General features: G+C 35.6%; 6 protein-coding genes across 8 annotated transcripts; 4 read left to right on the top strand and 2 right to left on the bottom strand.

The window, feature by feature from the left end:
* Positions 1-462: 462 nt before the first annotated feature.
* LOC125187258 (uncharacterized protein At1g01500-like) lies at positions 463-3,082 on the bottom strand. The gene is made up of 3 exons (XM_048083812.2): positions 2,863-3,082; positions 1,694-2,478; positions 463-953 (listed from the first exon to the last, which is right to left on the bottom strand). Exons 2-3 carry the CDS (start codon positions 2,414-2,416, stop codon positions 726-728), a joined length of 951 nt encoding a protein of 316 aa, XP_047939769.1. The 5' UTR covers positions 2,417-2,478; positions 2,863-3,082; the 3' UTR covers positions 463-725.
* Positions 3,083-4,667: 1,585 nt separating this feature from the next.
* LOC125190928 (uncharacterized) lies at positions 4,668-6,580 on the bottom strand. 2 transcript variants are annotated; one of them, XM_048088351.2, is made up of 3 exons: positions 6,337-6,580; positions 5,954-6,072; positions 4,668-4,983 (listed from the first exon to the last, which is right to left on the bottom strand). In XM_048088351.2, exons 1-3 carry the CDS (start codon positions 6,483-6,485, stop codon positions 4,964-4,966), a joined length of 288 nt encoding a protein of 95 aa, XP_047944308.2. In that variant the 5' UTR covers positions 6,486-6,580; the 3' UTR covers positions 4,668-4,963. The 2 variants fall into 2 exon arrangements, with proteins under 2 accessions (XP_047944308.2, XP_088914793.1); XM_089058667.1 differs by lacking the exon at positions 4,668-4,983 and having other exon boundaries at positions 5,898-6,072.
* A 1,436-nt stretch (positions 6,581-8,016) lies between these two features.
* On the top strand, positions 8,017-11,127 carry LOC125186125 (NADH dehydrogenase [ubiquinone] iron-sulfur protein 8, mitochondrial). The gene is made up of 8 exons (XM_048082458.2): positions 8,017-8,174; positions 8,679-8,775; positions 9,662-9,715; positions 9,815-9,906; positions 10,041-10,154; positions 10,445-10,512; positions 10,596-10,707; positions 10,793-11,127. The coding sequence occupies exons 1-8, from the start codon at positions 8,121-8,123 to the stop codon at positions 10,886-10,888; spliced, it is 687 nt and encodes a 228-aa protein (XP_047938415.1). The 5' UTR covers positions 8,017-8,120; the 3' UTR covers positions 10,889-11,127.
* An 839-nt stretch (positions 11,128-11,966) lies between these two features.
* On the top strand, positions 11,967-15,576 carry LOC125197439 (uncharacterized). The gene is made up of 4 exons (XM_048096178.2): positions 11,967-12,223; positions 12,742-14,941; positions 15,085-15,238; positions 15,457-15,576. Exon 2 carries the CDS (start codon positions 12,836-12,838, stop codon positions 14,894-14,896), a length of 2,061 nt encoding a protein of 686 aa, XP_047952135.2. The 5' UTR covers positions 11,967-12,223; positions 12,742-12,835; the 3' UTR covers positions 14,897-14,941; positions 15,085-15,238; positions 15,457-15,576.
* LOC148926834 (transcription termination factor MTERF2, chloroplastic-like) lies at positions 15,111-18,625 on the top strand. The gene is made up of 7 exons (XM_089059264.1): positions 15,111-15,238; positions 15,461-15,574; positions 16,195-16,603; positions 17,278-17,493; positions 17,677-17,784; positions 17,863-18,137; positions 18,232-18,625. The coding sequence occupies exons 1-7, from the start codon at positions 15,111-15,113 to the stop codon at positions 18,500-18,502; spliced, it is 1,521 nt and encodes a 506-aa protein (XP_088915390.1). The 3' UTR covers positions 18,503-18,625.
* Positions 18,626-18,973: 348 nt separating this feature from the next.
* LOC125196130 (phenylalanine--tRNA ligase alpha subunit, cytoplasmic-like) lies at positions 18,974-25,964 on the top strand. 2 transcript variants are annotated; one of them, XM_089059674.1, is made up of 19 exons: positions 18,974-19,269; positions 19,505-19,651; positions 19,738-19,773; positions 20,079-20,171; positions 20,393-20,449; positions 21,028-21,083; positions 21,220-21,312; positions 21,976-22,066; positions 22,619-22,656; positions 22,747-22,785; positions 23,306-23,382; positions 23,462-23,546; positions 23,626-23,722; positions 24,287-24,383; positions 24,843-24,914; positions 24,998-25,064; positions 25,146-25,271; positions 25,430-25,484; positions 25,713-25,964. In XM_089059674.1, exons 1-19 carry the CDS (start codon positions 19,123-19,125, stop codon positions 25,764-25,766), a joined length of 1,527 nt encoding a protein of 508 aa, XP_088915800.1. In that variant the 5' UTR covers positions 18,974-19,122; the 3' UTR covers positions 25,767-25,964. The 2 variants fall into 2 exon arrangements, with proteins under 2 accessions (XP_088915800.1, XP_047950468.1); XM_048094511.2 differs by having other exon boundaries at positions 18,975-19,269; positions 19,529-19,651.
* The last annotated feature ends 1,394 nt before the right edge of the window (positions 25,965-27,358 follow it).

Below are 27,358 nucleotides of genomic sequence, written 5' to 3'. Positions count from 1 at the left end.
CCGACTTCGCCACAATGGCCGGCGATAATTCGGCGATAACCGGCGATTTATCGCCGAGAATTCGCCACCTCCATTGGGAATGCTCTTATAGGCGTCTCAACTTGTGTGAATCAAATAGATAGATATACATTATGTTTGGATTTTGGATTATTTATTGTGGACATTTATATTAGTGACGTATACGATTACGACCACCAAATACAACAAGACGAGATGAATTTTGATATAATTGCTAAATGATTAAATTAATTGCTACTAAAATTCACGAATGCTAACTGCACAAGAACAACAAATGCAGCATGCATCAATTCTCAATTTTTTATGGGATCCAATGCAGAATAAAAGTAATTACTCATTTAATTAATTACTCCACTATTGAATTTTTGACAAGTCTATTACGTTTCTTCTTGGTCCCAACAGCAAATCGTGGCTCTGATGCTCGTGCAATTTCTACTGCTTCAATGAATTGAAAGTAGCAAGTAAGATTAACGCATCAGCCAAAGTTCACACATCTCATTTCATAAAACAACATACAAGCATTAGATCAAACGCAAACAACTGCTCAGAAACTCCACCAACTTCGTGCCATCAGCTTAATTTTGTTGAGAATTCTCCAACACGGTGAGCATCATCTGCAACAGTCTAGGCACGACCCGAGTGCAAATATCCACAGCAGTTATTCATAGAAAAAAACGCAGTAAGATTAGTCATTCCGCAGCACCTCATTACAGAAGGCGCCTTGTGAAGTTTCTCGTAGTCCCGTGGTATGTCCGAACCAGCAACCCCACTCCCACCCCAACTCCGAGGCAGATCCCAAGGCCGATTCCAACTCCTACCCTTACACCGGCATTGAACCACGATAACTCCCCATCTTCGCCTTCTAAATATTCCATACCATAATAGGCGTTGCTGTGCCCTTCCTCTTCTTGCCTATAATCTTGAAAGTTCCTCAACTGAAAAAATATTGCAAAGAAAAAGAGGTCACACACAATTCACAAAGAGTTGAATAAACATTCATTTGCTTTGGGTTTCATCATTATAGGGCAATGAATATCAAATTAGTACTACTTCGGAAAGAGGTTGGCATTTTCCTTCTACGTCTCACTTGCTAAATGTTGCGTAGATTTGGCCAAGGGAGTTTTACAATTCTAGAACCTTCTGCCTAAAGTGTGTGGAAGTCTATCATGTGGAAATACTTCTAAGTCACGGATCATGCATAGAAAGCTTTCTTGAATCAAGATGATAATACTTTTTAGCAGAGTTATGTGTCACACAGAAATTTAAAAAATCAATTCAGCCATACATTTCTCTGCGCTCTGCTCCCTCTCCACCGCGATAGGCGAGGTCTAAGTTCCTATGGATTCGGGGAATTGGAGGAGGAAACCAGAGGATAAGACAAAGTCAATAAGGTGCTTAAGTTCAAAATTCTGTTCATCTAATGATTAATGAATCAGGATATCCTATTATCCACTTCTGGTCCTCTTGAAATTTGGAACATCTCACACTATATACAAAGAAGTGGTCACACACACTGTGCATAGAAACATGTGCCATCCCCTAGCAATCTAGGATATGGTTTAATATATGTTTGCCAAAATTTGTGCAAGCCAACACCACCACCCCATTTTAATGTAGCAATCAAACAGATGGATGCATCATAAAGTGCTAATGTAAAAAATGAGAAGATCAATACCGGCGTTGTGAGCGTGGACGGACCCTCTTTATGGCTAAGCGCCGTCTCATATTCCGGTATAGCTTCCAGCATCCCTTTCCTCGTCTGCTTCCTCCTGTGGTGGCTGAAGTGCAAAGTCTGAGTCAGTATTATAGGACTACCCGAGAAGCTGCCAGCCACATAAACTTCAACAGCCGGTGCACACGCATTCTGATTCCCTTTGAGAAATCCGGTGCCTGCAACTAAATCTGACTCACAACTCATGCTCCAAATCTGCCCCTGATGCCTATGCTCCCCTAAAGATCCATTGCTATGGCAAAGCTCTAACCTACCCATTAGCACGAGCACATTCTCACGGAATACCTCAAACTTCACACTCCCCGTCACCCTAATGCTGTCGGTGCTCACGAATGTGACCATTTCAGACTGCTTATCCAGCCTGTCCCTTTTCAAGAGGGTGGACACACCATCGGAGTATATGCTAGTCCTCACACCGTTCACCTCTAGGAGCGTGTCGCGATTCAACGGGACGTGATTTAGCGTGAGGTGCTCGGTTGTTGAGTCATCATCAACAACACATTTGCTCACTCTAACATAGAACACTCTCAAATCAAGCCACTGCACACTACTATGCTGGTATGAGGGGTGCCTAGTGACGGTGTGGTGGCCGTTTTCGTGGAGCTCCTCATAGGAATCCCCCATTTCTCTAAGAGAAATCAGCACCTCCTCTCCATTGACATCCATGATTTAGATAGTGAAGTTATGGAAAGTGACGAAAGAGAGGGGGCTATATCAGTGAGATAAACCTGAAAACATGGCAGGACAGCAGTGTGAAAGCGATCCACACGATGAGTTCCACACATTTCAAGAACACACACACACACACACCAGAAAAGAAAATAGATTTCAATCAAAAAGAGGATAAAACCAGCAATTACTCCTACAAAATGGAAAAACTTAAGAAATTAGGCAACAAAACAATGAAGCACAACAAACAAATTAGGGCAAAGATATGAAAAGTTGATCAAATTCTATCAATAAAACAGTGCAAGTTATACAATGAAAATCAATTTGAAAAGAAAATCGAGATAATAGAACATGGATTGCAGTGCACTACATTATCCGGATTAAGAAACAAACACATAAATAACGATAGCAAAAAAAATCAAAAAATTGAGAGTGAAAATTACCAGTTGAAGAATTGATGCGCGGTTGGCTTTATTAAGCTGAAAGTAGAGTTAAAAAAAATAGAATACTAGAAAATTGATGAGCATGAGACGGTGATGGAGGAGGAATGGAAACAAACATTATTGCGCAACAAAATTGAGATCGGACCTCGGCAGCGAAGGAACTAAAAACAGGAATTAATACGCAAAGAAAGAAAAAAAATGAGTTAGGCGACGAAAATACATAGTAATATTATCATTGATTGATGCATAAAGAGACAAATTCTGCCCCCCACCCCACCCCCGCGCTCAGGAGATACACCCGGAGTCATATCCATTATCAGTACCATGCAAATTAAATAGACGATGGATATTTTATTTATATTATTTAATTGGGTATGGCCTTTGCAAGAGATTAAATTCATACAGCCGAATACCTAATTGGGGAAGAAAACAAACAATCGAATCATGACAAAATAACTAGTGTAGTAGCACGATTTTGCGCTACAATACACATTTATTGTAACATCATAGAATTGATAAATTTAAGTTTACATTGAAATCCAGCCTTTTTAACAAAACAATACTACTCCCTAAATTACTATGTTTGTAACTTTTCTAATCAAAGAATCGAATTATTTAGAGTACCTTTTTAAATGCGAACAATGTTTTTGAAAGCTTCCCAATAAAGATTAGACTTGTACACGTAATTATTAATCAAATATTGAATGCATGAAACGTTAAATGCGTTTGCAGTACTATGATTTATATTCCTCTGAGTTTGTGTTTAAATTGATAGGGTCCACTCAGTGTGGGACGAAATAATATTTTTGACACGTTTCATATAAGAGACACGCACCTATCATTTTTTTTTAAGAGACGGAGCAGGTTAAATCCGACCTGGACCCGGGATTGATACTGCCCAGCCCGTTCCACTTTAGTAGCAGTACTAGTATTATTTTTTAAGTCATTTTTTTATGATAATAATAAAATTTCTAATCCCGCTACTTTTATTTTGTGACACATAAATACCTCAAATAACATGGGACGAAGACAACATTAACTTATTGCAATTTTTTTGACACGGCACCATGTTGCTCCAAAATAGTAGTACTAGCATATATTGAAATGAGGCAGGACCATGCCCATCTAACCTTAAACAGTGACCAAACGAAGAAGCTAGTGAAAATGCAAGATGGACATGATATACAAAAAGTTTAGAGATTCAAACATTTTAAAATTTAGATATCAACATTATAAAAACCCTATCACTGGTTACTTAGACATACCATGGACTACTAAAACTACTTTAATATGATGGGCATATTTATATTTTTCATTTCATTTTGCCTATATTTAAATTAGGGAGTCCTGTTTGATCCCATCAGTCTGTAACACAATACATATGTCGATATAAGACTCAAGCAAACACCAACAAGATTATAAATATACAAGTCCTCTTACATATCTTGACATGTGAAATTCTATTTTTAGATGGAGAAAAATGAACTTTTTTGTTCAAGCCCAATATTTTGAAATTATTCTGCCAACCAATGTGTGTTTCAGAAACCAAAGCTTCTTGACAGGTGATATTGTCTTCAATTTTCATCAATGAAATTGAATATTACGACTAAAATAAAAGACAAAATTCCAATTTTCCATGAATTGTGAAATTAACAAACACAGCTAATTCTACAACGTAGCACATTTGTTACTACTAAATTAAACCTGATTGGTAAGGTTGTTACTTGGTACAATCAGACCACCATCTGATTGGAAACTCCATACCTCACTTAAGATCAAGCTCAAGCATAAGAAAATCTACAATCTCCACATAAACAATTTATATTCATGAAATTTTGAAATCAACAGAGAAATAGGCTTTATGATGAAGATGAAGTAATAACTTATTGTGAAAAATAGAATTGGAAAAAAATCGAGACCATCAACAAGGGACAAATACATCCGAACAGTATATCCATCTTTTAAGGGTAAATTAGCAATCCTTCGTTTTAGAGTCCACAGTGACTCATTCCAGGAAACGGAGATCATAGAGTAACTGAACATGAATAAGCAAATGCCACCAGGCTGAGATTGATTGATGCAATGTTGTCTGGATCATTGTTCACCGAGGAATCCCAAACTCTAAAGCACATGGAGAAGAATTCAACAGGCTTAAATCAGTCAACAGAATACAGTATGTATAAGAGAGCAATCAGGAATTACTAAAGCATCATAACAATTGTACGTGGCTTTATAATTCATCTTGTAGAAAGTTGGGGGTTTATTTGAACCATGAATAACCTTTGCATCCTTGCTAGACTAGCTACCTCACAAATTATAAGCAATTGCTTAATATTAAAGTCTACAACTTCAAAACTCCAATTAAGCTATACACTAGATACCAGGATCGTTGCTCCTAAATGGAACTTCTACAATTCTGCTTGCTTTCAGAACAGAAGCACCAATTAAAGAAATCAATTCAGTACTCCGAGTTGTTCAAGGGTAATGCACCACAATAAGCTTAATCAGTGAATGGTCAATGCTGTGTCACCGTGTGCCACTTCATTACTTTAACACATCAAAACACAAATATGACTATTTCTATGAAAACCTAAATTTCATCACAAAGGAAAAACCACCAGTTAACTTACAATAAAAAAATATATGAAATAAGAGAGTAAACGACGTATTTTTCTCAACATGTTTTGGTACACTACAAAAATAGCCACTCCCACTTGTGGTATTTCAAGACATGTATGATTGAGATTGAAAATCATCTCACAATCAACTACTTAGTTTATTTCCATTTGAAGTCATGTGGAACATGATTATAATTCAACTTACATATCAACTGCTTAGTTTATTTCCATCGAAGTCGACACAATCCATTCTACTATGTAAGCATCACATAAACCTATTAATGGCTAACAAAACTATCACATTGAGTAGCATACTGTAACATGAGTTGACTACCAAGAAACGGTGATAGCAGCGGGTATACAAAAACAGCAAGAAGTAAATGGATCAAACTTTACCAATTAAAGCACACTTTACCCTACATTCCAAAGCAACTAACCAATTGAGAGATGCATGACAAGTAAGGAAATTAAACCTTGAGAAAGCCAACTCCAGCAGGTCGTATCAACGGCGATATAAGACTTCAATCGAGCAGCTGCAATCGTACTATGGAGCGGCAGCATTGTCCCCAAGCTTCCCAACACAGGAGCAAACCTTTGATAAACCAATAAACCTCAAAATTGGTAATCGTAACAGAAAACATAACCCTTAAAACGTTCGAATCTTATCAAATAACAAACTAATTAGCGAGAAGCAAGGCTCCAGTGCAGAAGTCAATCCAGCCAAAAACAAATTGGTTCTGATATGAACGATTGCGACAATGCTTTATTTATTTATTGAAAAAACATGACAATAACTAAATAATCGAAGAAAACAATCAAGTAAAATCAACAAATGAAAATATTTATGTGGCCGAACCTTGTAACAGCACGAGTGGATTGGCTGGTCGAAGAAGAGAACGCGGGGACGGATTTGTGATTTGAGTCGAAGAATTTAGGGCATGAATTGGGGCGAATGCGCAGAGACCTCCTACGGATTACGGCGGCGAATCTGCTCGCCGACGCCATTGGAGGTTTTAGCTGTATAAACCCTTTACTCGAACGTTATATTGCGATTATGTGATTTACACAAATTACAAAATGGAGTATTTCACATTTGTTTTAGAGTGGTAGACTGGTAGTATAAAAAATTTAAAGTTTATATAATCACAAAGTGCATTTTTTGTCTTAAATATAAGATGGTTTTATGAAATTCACCCTGAATATTTTTTTTACCAAACTCTGAAATTGTGACCCAAACTTGACTATCAATGCCTATGAAGCTATATTTGACTGGATTAATCTCTATTATAGTAAAACATTAGGAAATTTAAAAGGCTCATTCCATAAGTATAAACTTGTAATGATTTATCGATGAATTGATCTACATTTAAAATTTTCAAAATATTTCGAAAGGTTAAAAACATCAACTAAAATAATTAATGTACTACTAAACTACCTTATAAAAAAGAACATAAACCATCAAATATAATTTAAAATCGTTAAATTTTGATAATTGATCAAAATAGTAACTTGTCGAAATAGTAATTTTTGTGTTTAATTACGATAAAAGTTTATTCGCGATACTTTTTGGCAAAACACATTCTTAGGTCCTTATACTTTAATCAAAATGTTCATTGGATCCTCGTACAATTTTTTCGTTTTAATAGGTCCTTGTACCTTTCTCGTAAATTTCATCACATCCTCGTACAATTTTTTCGTTTTAATAGGTCCTTATACTTTGATTATCTTTTATTAGGTCCTTATATAATTTTTTATTTTAAGACATTCTTTTACTTTTATCTTAGATAATAATTTATATTTAATTAAATTTAATGAAGCTTTTAATTTTATTATTTAACTTATCTTATGATTATAAATATTAAGCGAAACGTATCTTTCAATATAAATATAAATAATCAATTAAAAATTCAGATAGTTATTCTAAAAAAAACTTCGATTTTAATCTTCAATCACCACGATTAATCTTTTTTATTATTCTCTACAACTTATTGAGATTATTGGATAACAAGATGATATTATCTTTATAGACTATGCTAAATTAAACAATGGAATATTAAAAAGTTCATTAAGTTAAATTAAATTTAGATTATTATCAAAAATAAATGTAAAAAAGTCCCTAAAATAAAATATTGTACAAGGACCTAATGAAAGTTATGATAAAAGTATAAGGACCTACTAAAATGAAAAATTGTACGAGGACCTGATAAAAATATTGTGAAAAGTATAAGGACCTATTAAAACGAAAAAATTGTATAAGGACCTAATGAACATTTTGATCAAAGTATAAGGACCTAACAATGTATTTTGGCATAATTTTTTGATAATTTAGTTTTGGAAAATGCATCCCATGGCATGTTTAATAAATTTACTGATAAGTCATTTATACAATAAACATTTATTCGCGATACTTTTTTGATAAAATAATTCCTAATAATTTAAATAATCAAATTGATAATGCATTTTGAGGCTAAAACATAAAAGAAAAATTACCAGAAGATAGTAGTACTAGTATTATGAACAATTGACCAATTTCCTCACATATAAATATTGAATAACTCTAGAAACGAATTAGCCTTCACGGACAGCGTCACTTCACTTTCTGATCGCGAATTTGGGAACGAAATCTGCAACTGAGAGGAAATGGCATCCATCTTAGCTCGGAAATCCATAGCTGCTCTTCGCGCTCGTCAGCTCGTAAGCCTATTTTCCCAATTTCTCATCCAATTTTTGTTTATTTTTTCGCGATTTCCCACGATTCATGGAATTTCGTACTGTAAATTCAGATTTCTATTTTAATGCGGGGTTTTTGGACTCGAGACGCCATTTTTAGTAGTACTAGGTTTAAATCGATGAAATGCGTATTAGACCCTCACAAATCATCTGTTTCCCATAGTCTAGGGTTTGTTCGTCATTCAGTCTCGCTTCTCAATAATGATTGAATTTGTTTTAGGAATATCTTCTTTTAGAGAATTCGTCATGAAAATTTCCGGATTATTTTATTCGTCGAAAAATTTGTATTTACCCATTCTTCGAAGGTCGTTTTGCTTGTTGGTTCAGTTCTTTGTACCCCGGGAACAATGTTAGCCGCTTTCTCTTTCGTTGTGCAAACTGTTTAATCATTATTTTTCCGTTCACTTGTTTGTAATGTTTTGATTAATAGTTGAACTTTTGGTTGGTGTTGTTGTTCCTAAATTGTAGGCTCTGTCAGGGCAAGCATTGCAGGGCTCTGCTCGTGTCGGGATTATATACCCTGAGCGAACATTTTCCTCAAAGCATGCGTTCTCTAATGACAAAGGTTTACAGACTCTCCTAGATACATTTCTTTCTTCATTATCAGTTTTTGCAGAGTTTCGTGTGCTTATGAAGTAAAGTTTGATTATCTAATACGCAGAGAATACAATCTGCGCACTAAACTTTGTTAAGAACTGGTCCTGTATGATAACTAATAATGGAAAATTTACCACAAGTATTGTTTAACTTGCAGGCGAATAAAGATGGCTTTCATGCATTTTTCTCAGTACAAAATAAATTAGAACCTGATTGCTCTCCTGTATTCATGCCAAAATATGTTGGTTTGTTGTTAAGACTACTTTTTGGTAAAAAAATATACTCGTAGATGACAAAAGCCAAAAAGCCCACAAAGTTCCGTGCGTGCTGTCACACAACTATTTTTGGCCACAATGTAAATTGCTGCGAATGCAATTAATTTTAGAAAAAAAAAATTGCTACATTGATTGGATTGCAATTGGAAAATTTAGGAGCATAGGTATAATAGTGTTAGATAAAGTTATGCCCATCGACTTCAATCTATTAGGTAAGTTATTCCTCATTGCACCAAGTGTGGAAGTGGCAAGTGCCTTTTTGCCTAGGCACACCAAGCGAATTGCTCAAAAGCCTTCAGCGATTTGGGGCACACAGTTGAGGCAAGCTTCTCTGTGCAGCAGCAGCAACAGCATTTTCTTCTTCTCTTCTTTGAATTCTTTCATTCTTTCTGTTTTTGTTCTTCTATTCTAGTTTTTTCACAACATCTTTTCCCCTTAGAAACAATCAAAGGTCGGAGATAAATTGAATTTCTTTTTATGACTTGAGATACCATGAGCAACTATTTAATTTCTGGAAATATTGTGAGTGCCAATGATCCTTGTATAGATATAATAAACTCTGATTCTTGTTTACTTTAGACGATGAAGAAAGAGAGAAGCTTGCAAGGGAGATATCTAAAGATTGGAGTACTGGTACATGAGTTTCCATGTATTATTCATTTGGCTGCATTTCACTCATCTGCATTCTGTATCTGAATGTGTAACCTTACCCTCTTCTGGTGCCATCCCTAGTTTTTGACAGGAGCATAAACACGTTATTCCTCACTGAAATGGTTAGAGGTCTGATGCTGACACTCAAGTACTTCTTTGAACCGAAAGTCACAGTATGTGTACATTTTTTTTTCTCATTGTTCCTATTTTAGATTTATATGGATGAGTTCAGTTATCAGATGAACCACCGTTTGGTCTGTCTCTACCTGTTGAATGATTAATTTTCTGATATTTTACTGTTGTGCAGATTAACTATCCTTTCGAGAAGGGTCCTCTAAGTCCTCGCTTTCGTGGAGAACATGCTTTACGACGTTATTCAACTGGAGAGGAACGTTGCATTGCTTGTAAACTATGTGAAGCTGTAAGGATCTGATTATGTACTCTGCTTTTGCCATAGGTTATATTGCTAACTTCTGCAGTAAAAATTCAAATGCTTTATTATATACTGCTTTTTGATTACCCTTTAGATGCTCCAATGGGTTTGTCTACATGTATTTTATGCTTCAAACTACATCATAAACATGCTGAACTACTTCGTTAAGGCATAGAAATCTCTCTTGGGATGGGTATACTTTTGCTTGTCTGTGTTGGCTATCTATGTGTCTTGTCCAGCATGCTCTACTTAATGCCCTTATATATCTTCCTTTACAGATCTGCCCTGCTCAAGCAATCACCATTGAAGCCGAGGCGCGTGAAGATGGAAGCAGAAGGACAACTAGGTTATTGAGTTCACCTCGAATCACCTTATCAGGAATTTAGCTCCTTTATCCATATGCTATCTTCTTAACTACTATAATGACAGGTATGACATTGACATGACCAAGTGCATATACTGTGGTTTCTGCCAAGAAGCATGCCCCGTCGATGCCATTGTTGAAGGACCCAACTTTGAATTTGCTACTGAGACTCACGAGGTTGCTACCAGTATCTTCACCTATGCTATATTAGTATGTCCACTGAGGAAATGTATAAACTAACTTCAAATTTTGTACGTCATAGGAACTTCTCTACGACAAGGAGAAGCTGCTAGAAAATGGTGACAGGTGGGAAACTGAGATTGCAGAGAACCTCCGTTCTGAAAGCCTATACCGTTAGAGGAGTGGATTGGCCTCAACACCTGCAAAAAATGTGGAGTTTGATCTCTTAATTTCTGAAAAGTTTAAATAAAGGGATAATTTTGTTTATGCTCCCCCTTGTAGCCTGATTCTTTTTCACGAGAAGGGCAAGAAAACATAGTATTGATGCAGTTGCTATTTTTGCTTCGGATATCACATTTGCTATATTGCTTCTCTCTACACTTTCTTATTTGGACAACAAACTTCGACTCGGTGTTATATCTTTTGTTGGATGACTTTTGTAGATGAAGCTTAGGTTGATTGGTTTTTATGATTTTAGCAATCGAAAATGAAGAAGTATTATCGTGTGTGTATGGATTTATAGTTAAAGATTGTGAGCTAGAGAATATCAAAGGATGTGATTATGACTTTATGAGATAGAGAAGTCCTACTTAGTCAAATTAGTAAAACAAGGTATATGAGCATATGATAGCCCCCTTGATAACAATTCATTTAAATTTTGGAAGAGTAGTAAAACAACTAAACAAAGATATATAGACGATTGGCATCCATGATAACAATTCATTTAAAATTATGAACAATATTAGTACTTCGAATAACTGTTTACATTGTTTTTGTAAACAAAATATTACTCCCCCAATCCCCAATAAGATAAGGACATTTTGAATGTCACGAGAATTAATATATCATTGATAAAGTAGGAGGGATGAAGATAATGGTAAATAAATTAGTGTTAGTGAATAATAAGACCTACTACATTATTATTAGTGATTAATGATGAGCCTTAGTGAGGTATAAGTTGTGAATAAATTTAATGTATACGGAAATGAGTTTGAGAGATCTTTTTATAAATAGAAATTATATATTTTTATAGGATGGACGAAAAAAGAAAGGTTTTTTTTTTTTTCTTTTTATTATGGAAGGAGTATAAGACAGTACTATTAATTTCAAAGTTAAAAGAAAGCGCACAAACTATCTAAAAACTGAAAATGCTAGAAGAAAATATTTCAACAGAAATTCATTGAAAATACAAGCTAGTATTTTGAAAAAATGCATATATACGAGGTAGCACTTTAGCAGTATTATTAATCACCAATATAAATACGGCGTGAGGTGACATTTCCCTATTTGTAACCCATTTTCGCGTATTCTTTCTTCACCTTTGTTTCGCGGCGGCGCTACCGCCGATTCGCCGGTAATCAGTGGCGGAAGAATCCATTGCACCACTGCCTATTCTCTGGTAATCAATGGCGGGAGAACCCGTGCTAGGCCATCTCCCAGGAGAAAGGAATCCACCACGATGAGCTCGTCAACGTCATCAAAAGTCTCAACGGGTGGTCTCGTTATTGCTGCGGTCAGATTCCTCCTCTCCTCTGCTGCATTCTTCTTCTCTTAATTACACTTTTTTTAAATACTACTATGTTTTTTCTCATGTATTGAAGTTGCAAATTCAGTGTGTAGTGTATTAGATGAGCCGAGTTAAGTTGATCTAGCAGCAATCCAGCTGTTTTATCAGTTGAAATGAAGTTTGAATTATGGATGGATTTGATAGCTTAGACTACTTCAGTAATACTATATTTGCATAGTTATAGGAATTGATATCTAGTAAAAAACAAACTAAAGCAAAATATATGAACTACAGATTATCAAATTCTGATCTTGTCTCTTTTTAATTCTAATTTGGTTGTTTCCTTGATCTTTAGAGAGATGTTTCATCTGAAAATGAAAATTTAGATTTCTTATAATGTCACTAATATATGTTGATCTGGTAGTATGAAATATGCTATTGTGTTAATAGAATTTGGAGATATTGATGCTATATTTTTTCTATTTATTGTGTTTAACTTTGTCTCCTCTCACTCCGTTTGTCAGGTGGAATTAACGAAGCAGAACCTGATTAGTGCATATCCTGCGATAGACTTAAAATCGAAGTTGCTGTTTAAGGTCACCTAAGTCTGTGCCGCAGATGAAGATGAGCAGAAAAACCTCTGCTTATGCAACTGATCTGAATCGTAGAAGACAGATTGCTTCTCCTGAAATCAGTTATTATGTTCGACCACTCTGTTCGGATTTCCACCGTTCCAGTGGCAATGATCAACTCTTTTCATCTGAGCCGCCAAGATTAGATTTCAGTTACGTTAGAGAACTAGATGATGCTATTCACTTGTTTCAGCAAATGATGAGAATGCATCCACAGCCTTCTGTTTGCATGTATAACAATCTGTTGAGTGTTATTGCAAAAATGAAGCAGTATCCCTTTGCCCTCTACGTGTTTGATGAAATGCGTCGAATAGGTGTCCCTGTGAATAGCTACACGATGAATATTACGATTAACTGTTATTGCCTTCAGAAATGTGTGAGTTTTGGTTTCTCTGTAATGGGCATCTTCTTCAAGAGCGGTTACGAACCAGATGCCACAACTTTCAACACACTTATTAGAGGGCTGGTTTTAGATAATAAAGTCTCTGATGCCATGAAATTGTTTGAAAAGATATTGAATTGTAGAATGCACGAGCCTGATGATATAACGATTTTGACTGTCATAGATGGGCTTTGCAAATCTGGGCATGTTCTCCTTGCCCATGATTTGCTTCGTATACTAGAAGAGAAAACAGGATTGAGACCCAATGTTAGGGCATATAATGCAATACTTGATAGCTTATGCAAGTGTGGAATGGTCAATGATGCTTTGCAGCTCCTGTCCAAGATGGTAGGAAATGGTGTTACACCTACTATATTCTCGTATAATTCAATGATTCAGGGCTTGTGTGACGCTGGTAGACTGCAGGATGTTCAAGACTTGTTGAATCAAATGGCTGATTCTGATATCTCTTTGGATGTCATTACTTTTAGCATATTGATCCATGCATTTTGCAAACAAGGGAAGGTGAGAGAGGCCGAGGCTTTGTTGGAAACTATGCAGCAACATAATATTTTTCCTGATGTTGTTGCTTATAGTACCCTAATAGATGGTTACTGTTTGCGAGGGCAGATTGATAGAGCAAAACAATTATTTGATTCTCTAGCAGACAGGGACCTCAAGCCTGATATTGTGTGCTATAACAGCTTAATAAATGGATTTTGCAAAAAGGGGAGAGTGGATGAAGCTTGGCTTCTTTTCCTTGAAGTTTCTCGTAAAGGTTTGAAGCATAATACTTTTACTTATAGTACCATGATACATGGACTATTTAGTAATGATAGATTTGCTGATGGATGGAAGCTTTTCAAGGATATGAAGGACCACCTAGCAAGTCCCAATCTGATTACTTATAATATACTATTGCATGGACTATGTAGGAATGGGGAGATTGATGAAGCTTTTTCATTGCTGCGCATGATTGAAGCGAATGGAATCACTCCTGATACAGCCTCGTATGCTACTCTTATCAATGGATTATGCATGCATGGAGAACTTGATATTGCAAGGAATCTTTTCGACCAACTTAAGCCTCATATCAAGTTCTATAACAGCTTAATACGTGGATACTGCAAGAAGGGAAGAGTTGATGAGGCTTGGTTTCTTTTCCTTGAAGTCCCTTTTGTTGGTTTGGAGCAGAATACACATACTTATAATGCCATGATACATGGATTCCTTAGTAAAGATAGATTTGTTGATGCGTGGAAGCTTTTTAAAGATATGGAAGCTCGACGAGTAAGACCTAACATCTTCACTTATAATATTTTATTGGATGGGTTGTGCCGAAATGGAGAGATTGATGAAGCTGTTTCGTTAGTGCATAAGATCGGAGAGAGAGGATTTGATCCTGATTTAGTCTCATATGGTACTCTTATCAACGGATTATGCAAAAATGGAAAATGTGATGCTGCTATAGATCTTCTCAACCAACTTAATTCTACAGGCCCACAACCTGATGTTCGAATGTATACAATGATCATTGGCTCACTTTGTCAAAAGGGGTCAATGGAGGAAGCAAAACGTTTGCTTGTAGAGATGGAGAACCGCGGTTTTGCACCCGATAGTGTGACACACAATGTTATTATCCATGGTTTGCTAAAGAAAAATTGACCCTTACACCATTCATCTCATCGGTCACATCCATGTCAATGACATGTAATTTTTGTTCCCTTCTTAAGATTTGCTGATAAATTTGCTTTGAATGCATTGTTTTCTGTTTGATTATGTTAATTGGTTGCTGTGGTATGGTGGCGATGGTGCCGATTGTGACTGTGATTGTGTGATGTGAACTGTTACAGTAATAGTGCAACTGTGCAAGGTTCTTATGGTAGAAGATACCGCTGGCAGTGAAAGAGAGCCGTCCAGAAGAATCAGCTGCGAGGAAGATTGGGCAGAGGCTATTCGTGAGTTTATCTGGTCCACATTGTCTGGGAATCATGGTAGCTTTCTCCGGTGAGTCTGTGTGTATATTAACTGCAGTTGGTATCAGTTGACTAAATTTTTATTCGTGTCCTCAGCTACATTTTCTCAACTAAATTACTCCCCCCCCCCTAATTGTTCCTATTTTATATTCCATTTATCTGGATGAGTCGGCTATCGGATGAACCACAGTTTGGTCTGTCTCTCTACCTGTTGGATGATTAATTTTCTGATATTTTACTGTTGTGCAGATTAACTATACGTTCGAGAAGGGTCCTGTAAGTCTTCGCTTTCGTGGAGAACATGCTTTGCGACGTTATCCAACTGGGAGGAGCGTTGCATTGCATTGCTTGTAAACTATGTGAAACTGTAAGGATATGATTTTTCACTCTGCTTTGCCTTAGGTTATTGGTAACTGCTGTTGTAAAAATTAAAATGCTTTATTATGTGCTGCTTTTTATTACCCTTGAGATGCTTCGATGGGTTTGTCTACATATATTATTATCCTTCAAACCCTATTTCATCATAAACATGCTGAACTACTTCGTTAAGGCATAGAAATCTCTCTTGGAACAACTTATATTATTCATGCTTGAACTAAAAAAGTTAGCTTTTTTTATTTAGTGTACTTAATGTGTTATGAAAAATTAGCTAAATAATTTAATGCATACTCATTCAACTACGTCGTTTGGGCATTCACCTCGGTTTTAATTTGGAGGCAAGTGACAACCGTGAACAACTGAAAGTTCGTGTATCTTGAAAGAATAATTTTTAGTTCATGTGCAAAATAAATGGTGAAAATTCATGTATTTAGGTGCATGTTTTAACTTGTTTACCATCTTGATTTAGTGTAGTTAGTGTGTCAGAGTAGTAAGCTAAATGATTTGGTGCACGTTTTAACTTGTTTACCATCTCGATAGAATTGGTGTTGTATAATGGATGCCTCATTCAAGAGAATGACTTAGTTTCAAACTCCAAATTTCGTGTAGGTGGTTGAAGCATAATTCTCTATCATACCCTCAAATAGGGAAGCTTATAGTTGCATCAAAAGGGGATCTTGATCACATAAGGCGTCTGGCAGAATGGCTGAAGACGATCCATGTGAATGGGAGGTATATAGGAGTCACATTGACACGGGCTGGTGGGAACGTGTTGGAACGCAGCATGGAGGAGTTTGACGAACTTGTGAATTATTTGGAGGATAACGGAGTGAGGAAGGACTGGATGGGGTATGTGGTTAGCAGGTGTCCTGAGATACTGGCTTTTAGCATGGACGAGCTTAGGTCACGCGCTGAGTTCTATCTGAATATGGGGATGAATAAGAATGATTTCGGTACCATGCTTTATGACTGCCCAAAGGTGATCGGATACTTCTCTATGGAGGAGATGAATCAGAAGGTACTTACTAACTACCTGATTTCTTTTGCATTACGAGGCAATTATATATTGTTTGCTATTAACCTTGCACTAGTTGTTTATGCATTATGAGAAATTTATTCGGCGATGCCTTGTTTCGATTGATTTGGTGTTGGAAGTGTAAAGAACATCAAATTTGGGTCAAAAAGGGATGAAAATGATTTTTGGTATACTCTTTGAGTGATCAAGGTTGAGCGGTCTCTGTGTAGGAGATGAAGCTGAAGGTACTAACTAGTCAGTTTTTTTTGCAATATGCTAGTACTAAACTTGCAGTACTTGTTTATACATTTACGAGGATTAGTCTGGATAGATAAAAGTAGTATAGATTGACCCGTTGATTACTAAGATGGATTAGAAACTTGGGATATCCTAAGGTTCTTCATTATTTCAAAAATTTGAGATAACGTACTTGATTCATATCCTCTTGAAAGGGCTAGGAGTAGAGGAATCCTTGTGATGAGGATAAAAATAATCGACAACGTATGTTATCAGTCATGAACAGTTAATGCCCTTGTATGAGAAATTTAATCAGTAATGTGTTGTATAGACTCTTGTTTTGGTGGTGAGTGAATCGGATTAACACTGAGCTTTTCATGTTCAAGAATCTCTTTGTATATTAGCAACTTACAAACTGAGTTTGTACATTCAATTTACAGGCAGCATATCTGAAGGAGTTTGGCCTCAGTGATGAAGATTTGGGAAGATTATTAGCTCACAAACCACAGCTGATGGCTTGTAGCATCGAGGATAGATGGAAGCCTCTCGTTAAGTATTTTTATTACCTCGGAATTTCAAAAGATGGCATGAGAAGAATCCTCACGTTCAAGCCAATCATATTTTGCATTGATTTGGAGAGCACCATTGCACCAAAGGTATGCCTCTTGTTGCATAACCTTCACTACGTTAGCAATGTACGATCTTCAAATGCCGGACCTGTCAAGAGTTGTCACGAGCGTATTGAACTCGTTTAGTATGGTTGCTGTCGCCTTTAGACATTGTTGCTGAAGAAGATTCTATGGTACTGCGACTAATTTCAATTAGGTTTCGTTTTTTAGGTTCAATTCTTACTGGATATAGGCGTTCAGCAAGATGCGATTGGGAGTATGCTTACCAGATTTCCCTCTCTCATGACATATAGTCTCTACAAGAAGATACGACCAGTGGTATGTACACAAGCCTACATTCGTATACTTATTTTACATGAATAAACATGGGCAGATGGCGCTGGATCCTTGTGGCAGGTGATCTTCCTCTTGACAAGGGCAGGGGTTTCTCAACGTAACATTGGGAAAGTAGTAGCCCTAGGGCCGGAGCTCATAGGGTGCAGTATTGTGCATAAGCTAGATCACAATGTCAAGTACTTCTTGTCTCTTGGCATAAGGCTACCTGTTTTGGGGGAGATGATCACGGATTTCCCCATGCTTCTTCGCTACAACATTGACGTCCTTCGCCCCAAGTACCAGTACTTGAGAAGGACTATGATACGACCTTTGAAGGATCTCATTGAGTTTCCAAGGTATGCTTATGCATCATCACACACACACACACACACACATTAGCACTGAGGATAAGTTTCAGTGGTTAGTTGCTGATTATTGAGGGCACACCAGGTTTTTCAGCTATTCACTTGAAGAGCGAATAATCCCTAGGCACAGGATCATGGTGGAGAATCGGGTTAATTTCAAGCTTCGGTACATGTTGGGGGGCTCGGATGAAGAATTTCACACGAGAGTGAGGGAGGCAGTAGAGAGACGAAAGCGATTTGAATCTGGTATTGTTATAGGTGAAGAACTAGCATCAGATTCTGAAAAAGATGATCAACCAGATATGATGTCTGTTTCTCAAGTATCAGATGACTTGGAAAATCATTCAGAGCATTAGCAAAAAGAGAATTCTTCATTTGTATTTGTACATTGTGGTTATTAGTTCAATAGCAGCATCATGTACATACACAACCAGATCTTCCTTGTACATAAGATTATAAATGGAAATATGTTTACCAAATATTTCCCTTTATATAGCAGCAGCACCATGAAATAATTATGGAAACCTAATAAAATGAAAAAAATGCACTACCAACACAATAAATCTCACTATTGCAAAGTGTGTTATTTCAACTGAGACAATATCACACCCTATTAAGCATATCAGTCAAGTTCTGCTGTCATTGACAACATTTTATAAAGATTTTATATCAGTCAAAATGAGACAAGACAGAGGTAGTAGTATAATGTTAATGATCTAATTATAAAGATTTATATGAATACAAATAATCGTGAAAAATGCATATATATATATATATATATATATATAGGGATATGATCATATCATATAACTAACGTTTAAAAATTAGCAGTCTTAAAAGAGCCCATTTATTCAGCAATACGGAGTGAGGTGAATTCCCTCTCTGTAGCCGCCCTTTCCTTCTTCACCTTTGTTTCGCGGCGGCGCAACTCCTCTGTTACTCTGCCATTGCGCCACCTCCGATTCGCCGGTAATCAATGGCGCAAGAAGCCGTTCTAGGCCATCTAGAGCACAACCAGGAGATAGCAGATTCCGGTGTATTCTCCCAGGAGAAAGGGATCTCTCATGATGAGATCGTCAACGCCATCAAAAGTCTCAACGGCTTCGGTCTCGTTATTGCTTCGGTCAGATTCCTCCTCTCCTTGCAGCTGCTGCATTCTTCTTCTTTTAATCGCAATTTTTTTTTAATTTTAATTCGCGTATAGATTTGTAGAAGTTGACAATTCAGTGTGTACTGTATTAGGTGAGTTGAGTTAAGTTGATTTATTAGCAATTCAGCTGTTTCATCAGTTGATATGAAGTTTGAATTATGGTGTGGAAATTAGAATGAGATTGTGCACATCGAAGATAATGCGACAGATTGTGTTTTATGGAACTGTGCAGGATATAAAGAGGGAAAAATGGCTGCTCTCGGAGGAGGCTCAGAGTTATGTTAAATATGGATCTGCTGAAGTGTTACTTTTTGAAGCCGTACCAGCAGAGGGTATTGCAAAAGCTAAGTTGCAGGTAATGGAATGATTTGACTTTTGGGATGCGTATTTTTTGATGTTTTAGACAGTATGCACTTATTTTATTTGATGCTCTTTTTGCAGGAAATCGTGAACTCAAAATTGCCTGTGGATCTTGATGTACGCATCTATATTCGTTCATTTGTTTTCTCGATTAGTTTATAACTAGAGCTAACTTTGTTTCCTTTTTCCTTTTCAGTGTGGTGATTGTTTTGTAAATATGTTTTTTGTAATATATGTAGCCTCTTCCTAGTCAATGGAGTATGAGTTTATCTCCAACTTCGTAATAGAATATGAACAGCGATTAGCTACCTAGTTTTTAACTCTTATTCATTTCGCTCGATGCTGAATCATGTCTGTACCTAGGTAATTGTTTTCTTCTCCGTTGTAAATGCTGATTGACCTTCCTTTTGTTTTGTACACAGGACAAAGCTAAGTCACTGATTTATGACAAAGGGTGGGCTCAAGCCATGAAGAACAAATGGATAGGTCTGGCAGATTCTCAAGTATCACGGAAGGTAAATGAGCACATATTTTTCCACTTAACCCAAGCTACATATGAATTACATGGATTCATATGCTTCTAGTGTTACTATCTTATGACTGTGTTCCCAAAAAACTTCATTTCATAGATGTAAAAGGGTGCTTATACGATGAAATTTTTTGGCTTTCATGGTGTTCTAAACTTGAACATGCTGGATGCATGCAGACTATTTCTTACTTCAATGATTTGATATAGGTCGAACATGTTGAAGACAAAGTGAAAGACTTACTAATTCAGATTCAGAATGGGGAGGTGTGTAACATATTTAATGGGCTTTATGTTTTTACGTTTTACTTATTAGCTTATGTATCTTTTTGTGATAGTATCTTCTTCCAATAAACCTTGATTTATGTGCAGTCTTGGTATTGTATCTACACCCATCCTTTTGGATGCAATTTGGATCGATATATAAAATATTTGCTGTATGGTTTCTCAAAATAAATTGAAAGAGTTTAGGATTGTAAAGCAGATATCATGAATTCCTGAGATCCGTCTTTTAAAGAATGGGAACTGTATTCTTCTACAGTTTGAAGCATGCACTTTTATAAACTTAATTTTTGAAACCCATATTATTGTATCATCCTTTGTCTTAATCCTGGCATCTGCTCCTTTGTGTTCTCAACCAACATAATAGAGGTAATATCTGGCCAAAGATACAAATGCTGAGAGTTTTTTCTGTGGAGAGATTAGTACATGAGAAATGTTCTTCATGGCAACATTTCTGTGCTCTTTGCATCTATTTTACATTATGAATTAAGACATCCCTTTACTAACATCTGTATGAATCTCCACCCGCTGATATAAAAACTGATATGATTAATAAATTACAGGCTGTTGGTGCTAAGGATATTGATGCTCTCAAGCGAAGAAGGCTTATTAGTCTCCAGTAATAACCTAAAACTTTTTTGCTTCTCTGTCACTTTGTCCTTGTTTCGTATGTAATTAGTTTTTTAGTGTATCTTAATCTGTGTACCTCTACTTTGTGTGTTCTCTGTTTTCTTATTAATTTGTTTGAATATAAGGATTTGGAAAGGCTTTTCGGTAATGAAAGGTCCTAACTATACTACAACGAGGAAAAAGGCGGCTACCGATTTAGTTCGTGATCATCTACAGAGGTAATTAATCACTCTTTTTTCATTGTCTTTTAAGATTATTATAGCTGCAAAAAAATATGCAATTGCTTATTTCAAGTTCTAGTTGCACTATAAATTTGTCTTCTCTGTGGACATGGTTTACCAGAGAAACACATGTTATGGAGGTGCACTCGACCTTACAAACCAGGGAATTTTTGTTTGGACCTTCTTCTGATGCTGGTTTCTACAGTAGTCCAGTTTGTATTGGAAAAAGGAATAACCCTTCGTATTTATGTGCAAACAAACTATCATACATGATCGGCCTTTGTTGTGATTTTAAAATTTTGAATGTGCATGAGTAAGCAACAAGGTTAAACTTAAGGCCTGTTAGGTTTATTGCAGTTTTGATGGTTAAGTGCAAAGTTTAATGTATCTATGATCTCAAAATTCTGCTGGATTGACATCAGAGTGGATATATAATATGCTTGGTCATGATTTTGCTTAACTCACCTGTTTTCATCTTGCTTGTGTCTGATATGTAAATGATTTTTTTATTTGTAGCATATTTCTGCTTTACTTTTATTTTTTATTTATTTCATTCGGAAATATATCATTCTCAGTGGTTTCATTAGGCATATATGTTAAATTTGTTTATCCAAATGGTATCATAATTTTTCGGTTTAAATTTTCATTTTTTCTCTGAAGGGATGAATGGAAGGATATTGAGTTCAAAGAGTACAACTTCCTTGCAAAGGGTCAACCTACTGAAGGTGGCTGTCTCCATCCGTTATACAAGGCAGGGTTATCAAACTTTCTTATACAATTGATGTAATTGACTGCTTGTAGTATCTATTCACTCCTGTTGTTGCTTAGTTACAGGTACTCCTATTAAAAAAATTTGGGACCAGAACATTGCACTAGACCTTGTTTCAGAAAAGTTCTCTTATTAACTTGTGGATTAGAATGTTTTAAATGTAAATAATATGGACAAACAGTAAAGGTTCTTCAATGAGAAATCATGCTACTAGTATGTCATTAAAATTCTATTCATATTCCTTTTGTGGAAAAACATTTTTTTCTCCCTCAATAGTTCCAATGAGAAACGTCATGCAACTAGCTTGGAGCCTACTACTCCTGTCTGATTTAACACATTTTCTTATTTAAGGAACTTTGGATTTTGACAATTTTAGTCTTCTCGTCTAAGAAAAATGTTAAACATATGCATTGGTTCCATTATAACCCCATCTCTGATTAGGTCAGTCATATATTGATGTAATTTTGTGCAAATTCTGGTCAAAATTTTTGTTTCTGTATTTCTCTTGTAAACAAAATTTTGCTTCATCTGCAGGTTAAGCAACAAATTCAGATGATATTTCTCCAAATGGGGTAAGGAATAACAACAGTAAAGGAGGCTGATTTTAATATATAATCACTTAATGTGCCAATAATTGCTGATTCTTCATTTACGGCTTGCAGATTTGAAGAGATGCCAACAAACAATTATGTGGAGAGCAGGTATGAAACTTCGTTCTTATAATAATATATATCTGAAGTTGGAGTTGTCCTTGCTTCTAGCTTATCTGTTCTCTTAGTAGATATATAAGTACGTTGCGTATGGTACATATAATAAAATTTCTGAAGGCATAATTATCCTTGCTTCTAGCCTATCTGTTCGTTTAGTAGTTATAAATAAGATACATATGACCACCAGAAGAGTTCCATCAGTTGTACCAGATAAGATGTTTTTTAAATGCTGGCTCTATGTAAATAGAGAGTTTATACAATCAGTGATCTTATCATCATTTGATGGTGATATAAACTGATACAGTCAACGATTGCATCAAAAAAAGGAAATAGAATAATAGTGTATAGGAGAAGGATTTCACTTTTCATGAATTTGGAAATAAAGCCTTCTGATTCCTTTCTTCGTACTGATTGTTCTTGTCCTCTTTAATTGAGCAATAAGTTGTTAGCAAAGTCAATAACTAATGGAATAGCTGCTATCAACACTGAGAGTTGTTTGTTGGATTTGCAGCTTCTGGAACTTTGACGCACTTTTCCAGCCTCAACAACATCCGGCTCGTGATTCACATGATACATTCTTTCTGAAAGGTGATTGTAATCCCATTTTAGATCTTTATTCTTGGTGGGTTTTTGCATTCAGTTTTCTTATTGTCATTGATGTGTGCAGTGCCTTCAACCACAAATATTCTTCCTGAAGAATATGTAGAGCGAGTTAAAACAGTTCATGAATCTGGTGGCTATGGGTCCCGTGGGTAGGCAATTTGTCGAATAAAGAGGTAGTTAGTTCAACCCCAACCCTAAGGCAAGTAACCTACTTTCTTTTTGCTCTAGGTATGGGTATGATTGGAAGAGAGAGGAGGCAAACAAGAATCTTCTGCGGACTCACACAACTGCTGTTTCCACCAGGATGCTGTATGCACTTGCCCAGGTTAGCTTTTGTTAGCCTTGTATCCTAGTTGTCTTTTCCATTCTTTACATAATTGGATAAGGGTGGATTGTAAGAAATGCTTCTATTGTGTCTATTGTTTACTTCTCTTGATTTTACATGGAAACGTTGTCCAAGATGAGTGGCCATTTGTTTTTGTTTTTGAATTTGGGTGACTAATTGAGTGATATCCCCCCCACCTAAAGAGGTGAGATATGAATTGTCCACACCCTTCCCAGTAATACATTTAAAATATACATGAGATATAATTAAATCTGACATTCAGTCCACATACACAATATGCTACCAAATTACAAATCCTCAAGTAAATAAGTGAACTTCTCTTTTCTTTTTTTGCTATATACACGAGTCTTGGTTAAGTTTTTGGTTTATTGCAGTTCTTTTTGTCTTAATTTTGGATTTATATGGCATGGTAGGATACTTTTTCCTTATTAATACTTTGTTTGCATGAAATTAACTCGAGATCATATATTTTGCATGGTAGGCTACTTTTGCCTCAGTTACTTTGGTTGCATGAAGTTTAATTTGAAATTATATATTTTGCAGGGACCTTTTACTCCAAAAAGATATTATTCTATTGACCGTGTTTTCAGAAATGAAGCTGTAGATCGAACTCATCTTGCTGAATTCCACCAGATAGAAGGTTACATTTCTGGATATGTTCAATTCCATGTTTAAACAGTCACACCCTATTCTATTAATCAAGCTTTGCATTATGGTGCTAATATCGTATTGACACACAACGCAACCTCCATATGCTGTGTTTTGGCTTGCAAATGTTTGATAGCTTAGTTGGCCATTCACCATCATGCGTATATGATTCTTGTAAACTCTGTACCATGTAAGGCATGTCAAAGTTGGAAGTTAGATACTTCTGTCTCTGCTGGCGTAATTACTGTGAGCCCTTGCATTTTTGTTTTACTAGGAAATTGAATCGCCATAGTTTGTATGGCAACAATTTAAATCTGGTTTGCACTGCCTTTTCTGTTGTGCCCTGAATTGCACCAGTGAAATAAGTGCTATACTAATTATTGCTTTTCATTGCCTACAATTTATATGTAAATGCTGCTCTGCTTCCACAAAACTAACATCCTGTTGTTAGGCTTAATTTGCGACCGTGGGCTTTCTCTTGGACACTTGAGGGGAGTTCTTGAAGACTTCTTCTCTCGGATTGGTAAATATACTAGCTTTTTGTTGATAGTAAATCACAAAATGTACATATTGTTAAAAGGAAGTATTCCATGTTATCAATTTCAGGGATGTCTAAGCTTAAGTTCAAACCTGCCTACAATCCTTATACTGAACCAAGCATGGAAATCTTCAGGTGATGATTAGAAAAGGCCCTCTATCACTGCTGTGGCTTTACCATTAAATAAATGCAAGCTAATAAAAGTTTTTCTGCCAGTTATCACGAAGGTCTGAAGAAATGGGTTGAAATTGGCAACTCTGGGATGTTTAGACCAGAAATGTTGCGGCCAATGGGACTTCCTGAAGATGTGCAGGTGATCGCATGGGGTCTTTCACTCGAGAGGTATGTGTGCTCATATCCACCTGTTTACTCTGGAACACTATTAACTAGACAAGACCTTTGTTCCTATCATCTTCTTGCGGCTTTGCCATGACTCAGATACCTACTTCTTATTGACTATTGCTTTGTTTTCTTAATTTTCATCTTTCCTTACTTGCCAGGCCAACGATGATCCTGTACGGAATTGACAACATCAGAGATCTCTTCGGCCACAAGGTAAAATGTTGTGCTTCATTGTAACGCTTACTATCAGGATAAATAAGGCGTTGGATTTGGACTGAAATTAATATATCAGTCCGTATTACTTCATTCATGAGATCCCTTAGTGATGATATCCTAAAGTTACAAGTACTCAACGTGATTAATTTTTAGAATCAATCAAATAAACAAAGCCTTTTAAGGTTGAAGCTCTTACATCCTTGTTTGCATGATTTGATTTTGCAGGTGGATCTCTCTCTCACTAAAAGAAACCCGATATGTCGCCTTGGACTTAATTGAAAGACACTCACTGCCAGATTAGAACACTTCTTTTTCATGAAATGCGGTGTTCAAAATATTGCTGTTGATTTTGTAATTTCTATGGATGATGTATCTTACCCAGATTAGATTTTTTTTTTATCATTAAAGGCGTTGCTTATGTGGAATTTATTTCTGTAACCAACAAATTCTTTTAAGTATATTTATTTTAATTAGTTATTTATGTGTGTTATTTAAAATTATTGGTTCATATTTTGCAAGTAATAGGTACACAGATCAATTTGAATATTAGGGTTAATGGCGCATCTTGATTTGTAGCTGTTTCAAACCAAGTGTAGCGAGTCTCGATTTGAAGCTATTCAAAAACTTGGAAATCACAACTTGGTTAAGTAATTAAGTTGGTCAAAATCAAGACATGCTAAAAAACGACGATACAAGTACTCTCTCCGTCCCATAAAAAATGTCACACTTTCCTTTTTAGTTTGTTCCACAAAAGATGTCACATTTTCATTTTTGGAAAAAATTCTCTCTCACATGAATATAAAAATAATATTTTCTCTCTCCATTTAACACACAAAATAAAACCTCCTAAAATCTCGTGTCGTCCCACAAGTATGACATCTTTTGTGGGACAGAGGGATTACATTTTACGATAGAAAAAGTAGCATATTGAAGAGCTCTTCTAGCTATTAGTTTTGTAAAATTATACTATATGCTGCACCAAAACCAGTGGCAGATCCAGCATTTTGAAACGGAGGGTGCAGAATTTATTAGTAATATATAAAAGTTAAGTATAATATTTTAATAATAAAATAATATTTTCCCTTCCAACTAAAAATGAAATGTTTTCTAAAATGCAAACGTCTCTCTATATTTTCATCTCTCTTACTGTACTCTCTATTCATTAATTCAAAAAAATAAAATCACTATGTAAAATTCCTAAATTCAAATATTTCATATTTATTGGGTGTAGGGAGTATATTAATATTCAAGTATCATACCATGAAATTAATTTCTATGAGTACTCATATCTTAAAAATATTTTTAAAATTTTTTATTATAAATAATTGAAGAATAAACTTTTCTTGATGTCATAAAATTATACTATGAATATCAAAGGCCAAATTATATACTTATTTTTTTTTCCAAAAGTATATAATAAAGATATTAATAAAAGATATGAACAAGTAATATGTTTAGTACAATTGGATTAAATGTATAATTTGAGGTATTACTATTCATTTTTAAATAAAATCTATAGTATAGTATAATTTTCAAAAATATAGTATATACAATTGTCCTAGTAAAGTATAATTAGAAAAAAAAAATTGGACATTCCATATTCTATTTTAACGTAATATTATGTAAGAAAAGTGCGTCTCCAATTTTATAATTGCTTATACTTTATAAAATACTAGTATCACCCTCGTGCGAATGCAAGACCCATTTTTTTATTTATTTAAACTTATTTTATACTGTAAAATGATTTTACAAATTCATAAAAATATCATTGTATGAAATCTGAAATCGTAAATATATAGAATAAAAAATAATTATTAAAAAATATAAAATCAGACAGAGAAAAAAATAACACATATACCGAATGAGAAACA

This window comes from Salvia hispanica, chromosome 5 (assembly GCF_029641045.1).
Source record: "Salvia hispanica isolate PSC_SH4W2 chromosome 5, Shi_PSC_v1, whole genome shotgun sequence".
Classification (NCBI taxonomy): domain Eukaryota; kingdom Viridiplantae; phylum Streptophyta; class Magnoliopsida; order Lamiales; family Lamiaceae; genus Salvia; species Salvia hispanica.
This window is presented reverse-complemented; position numbering and strand designations above follow the sequence as displayed.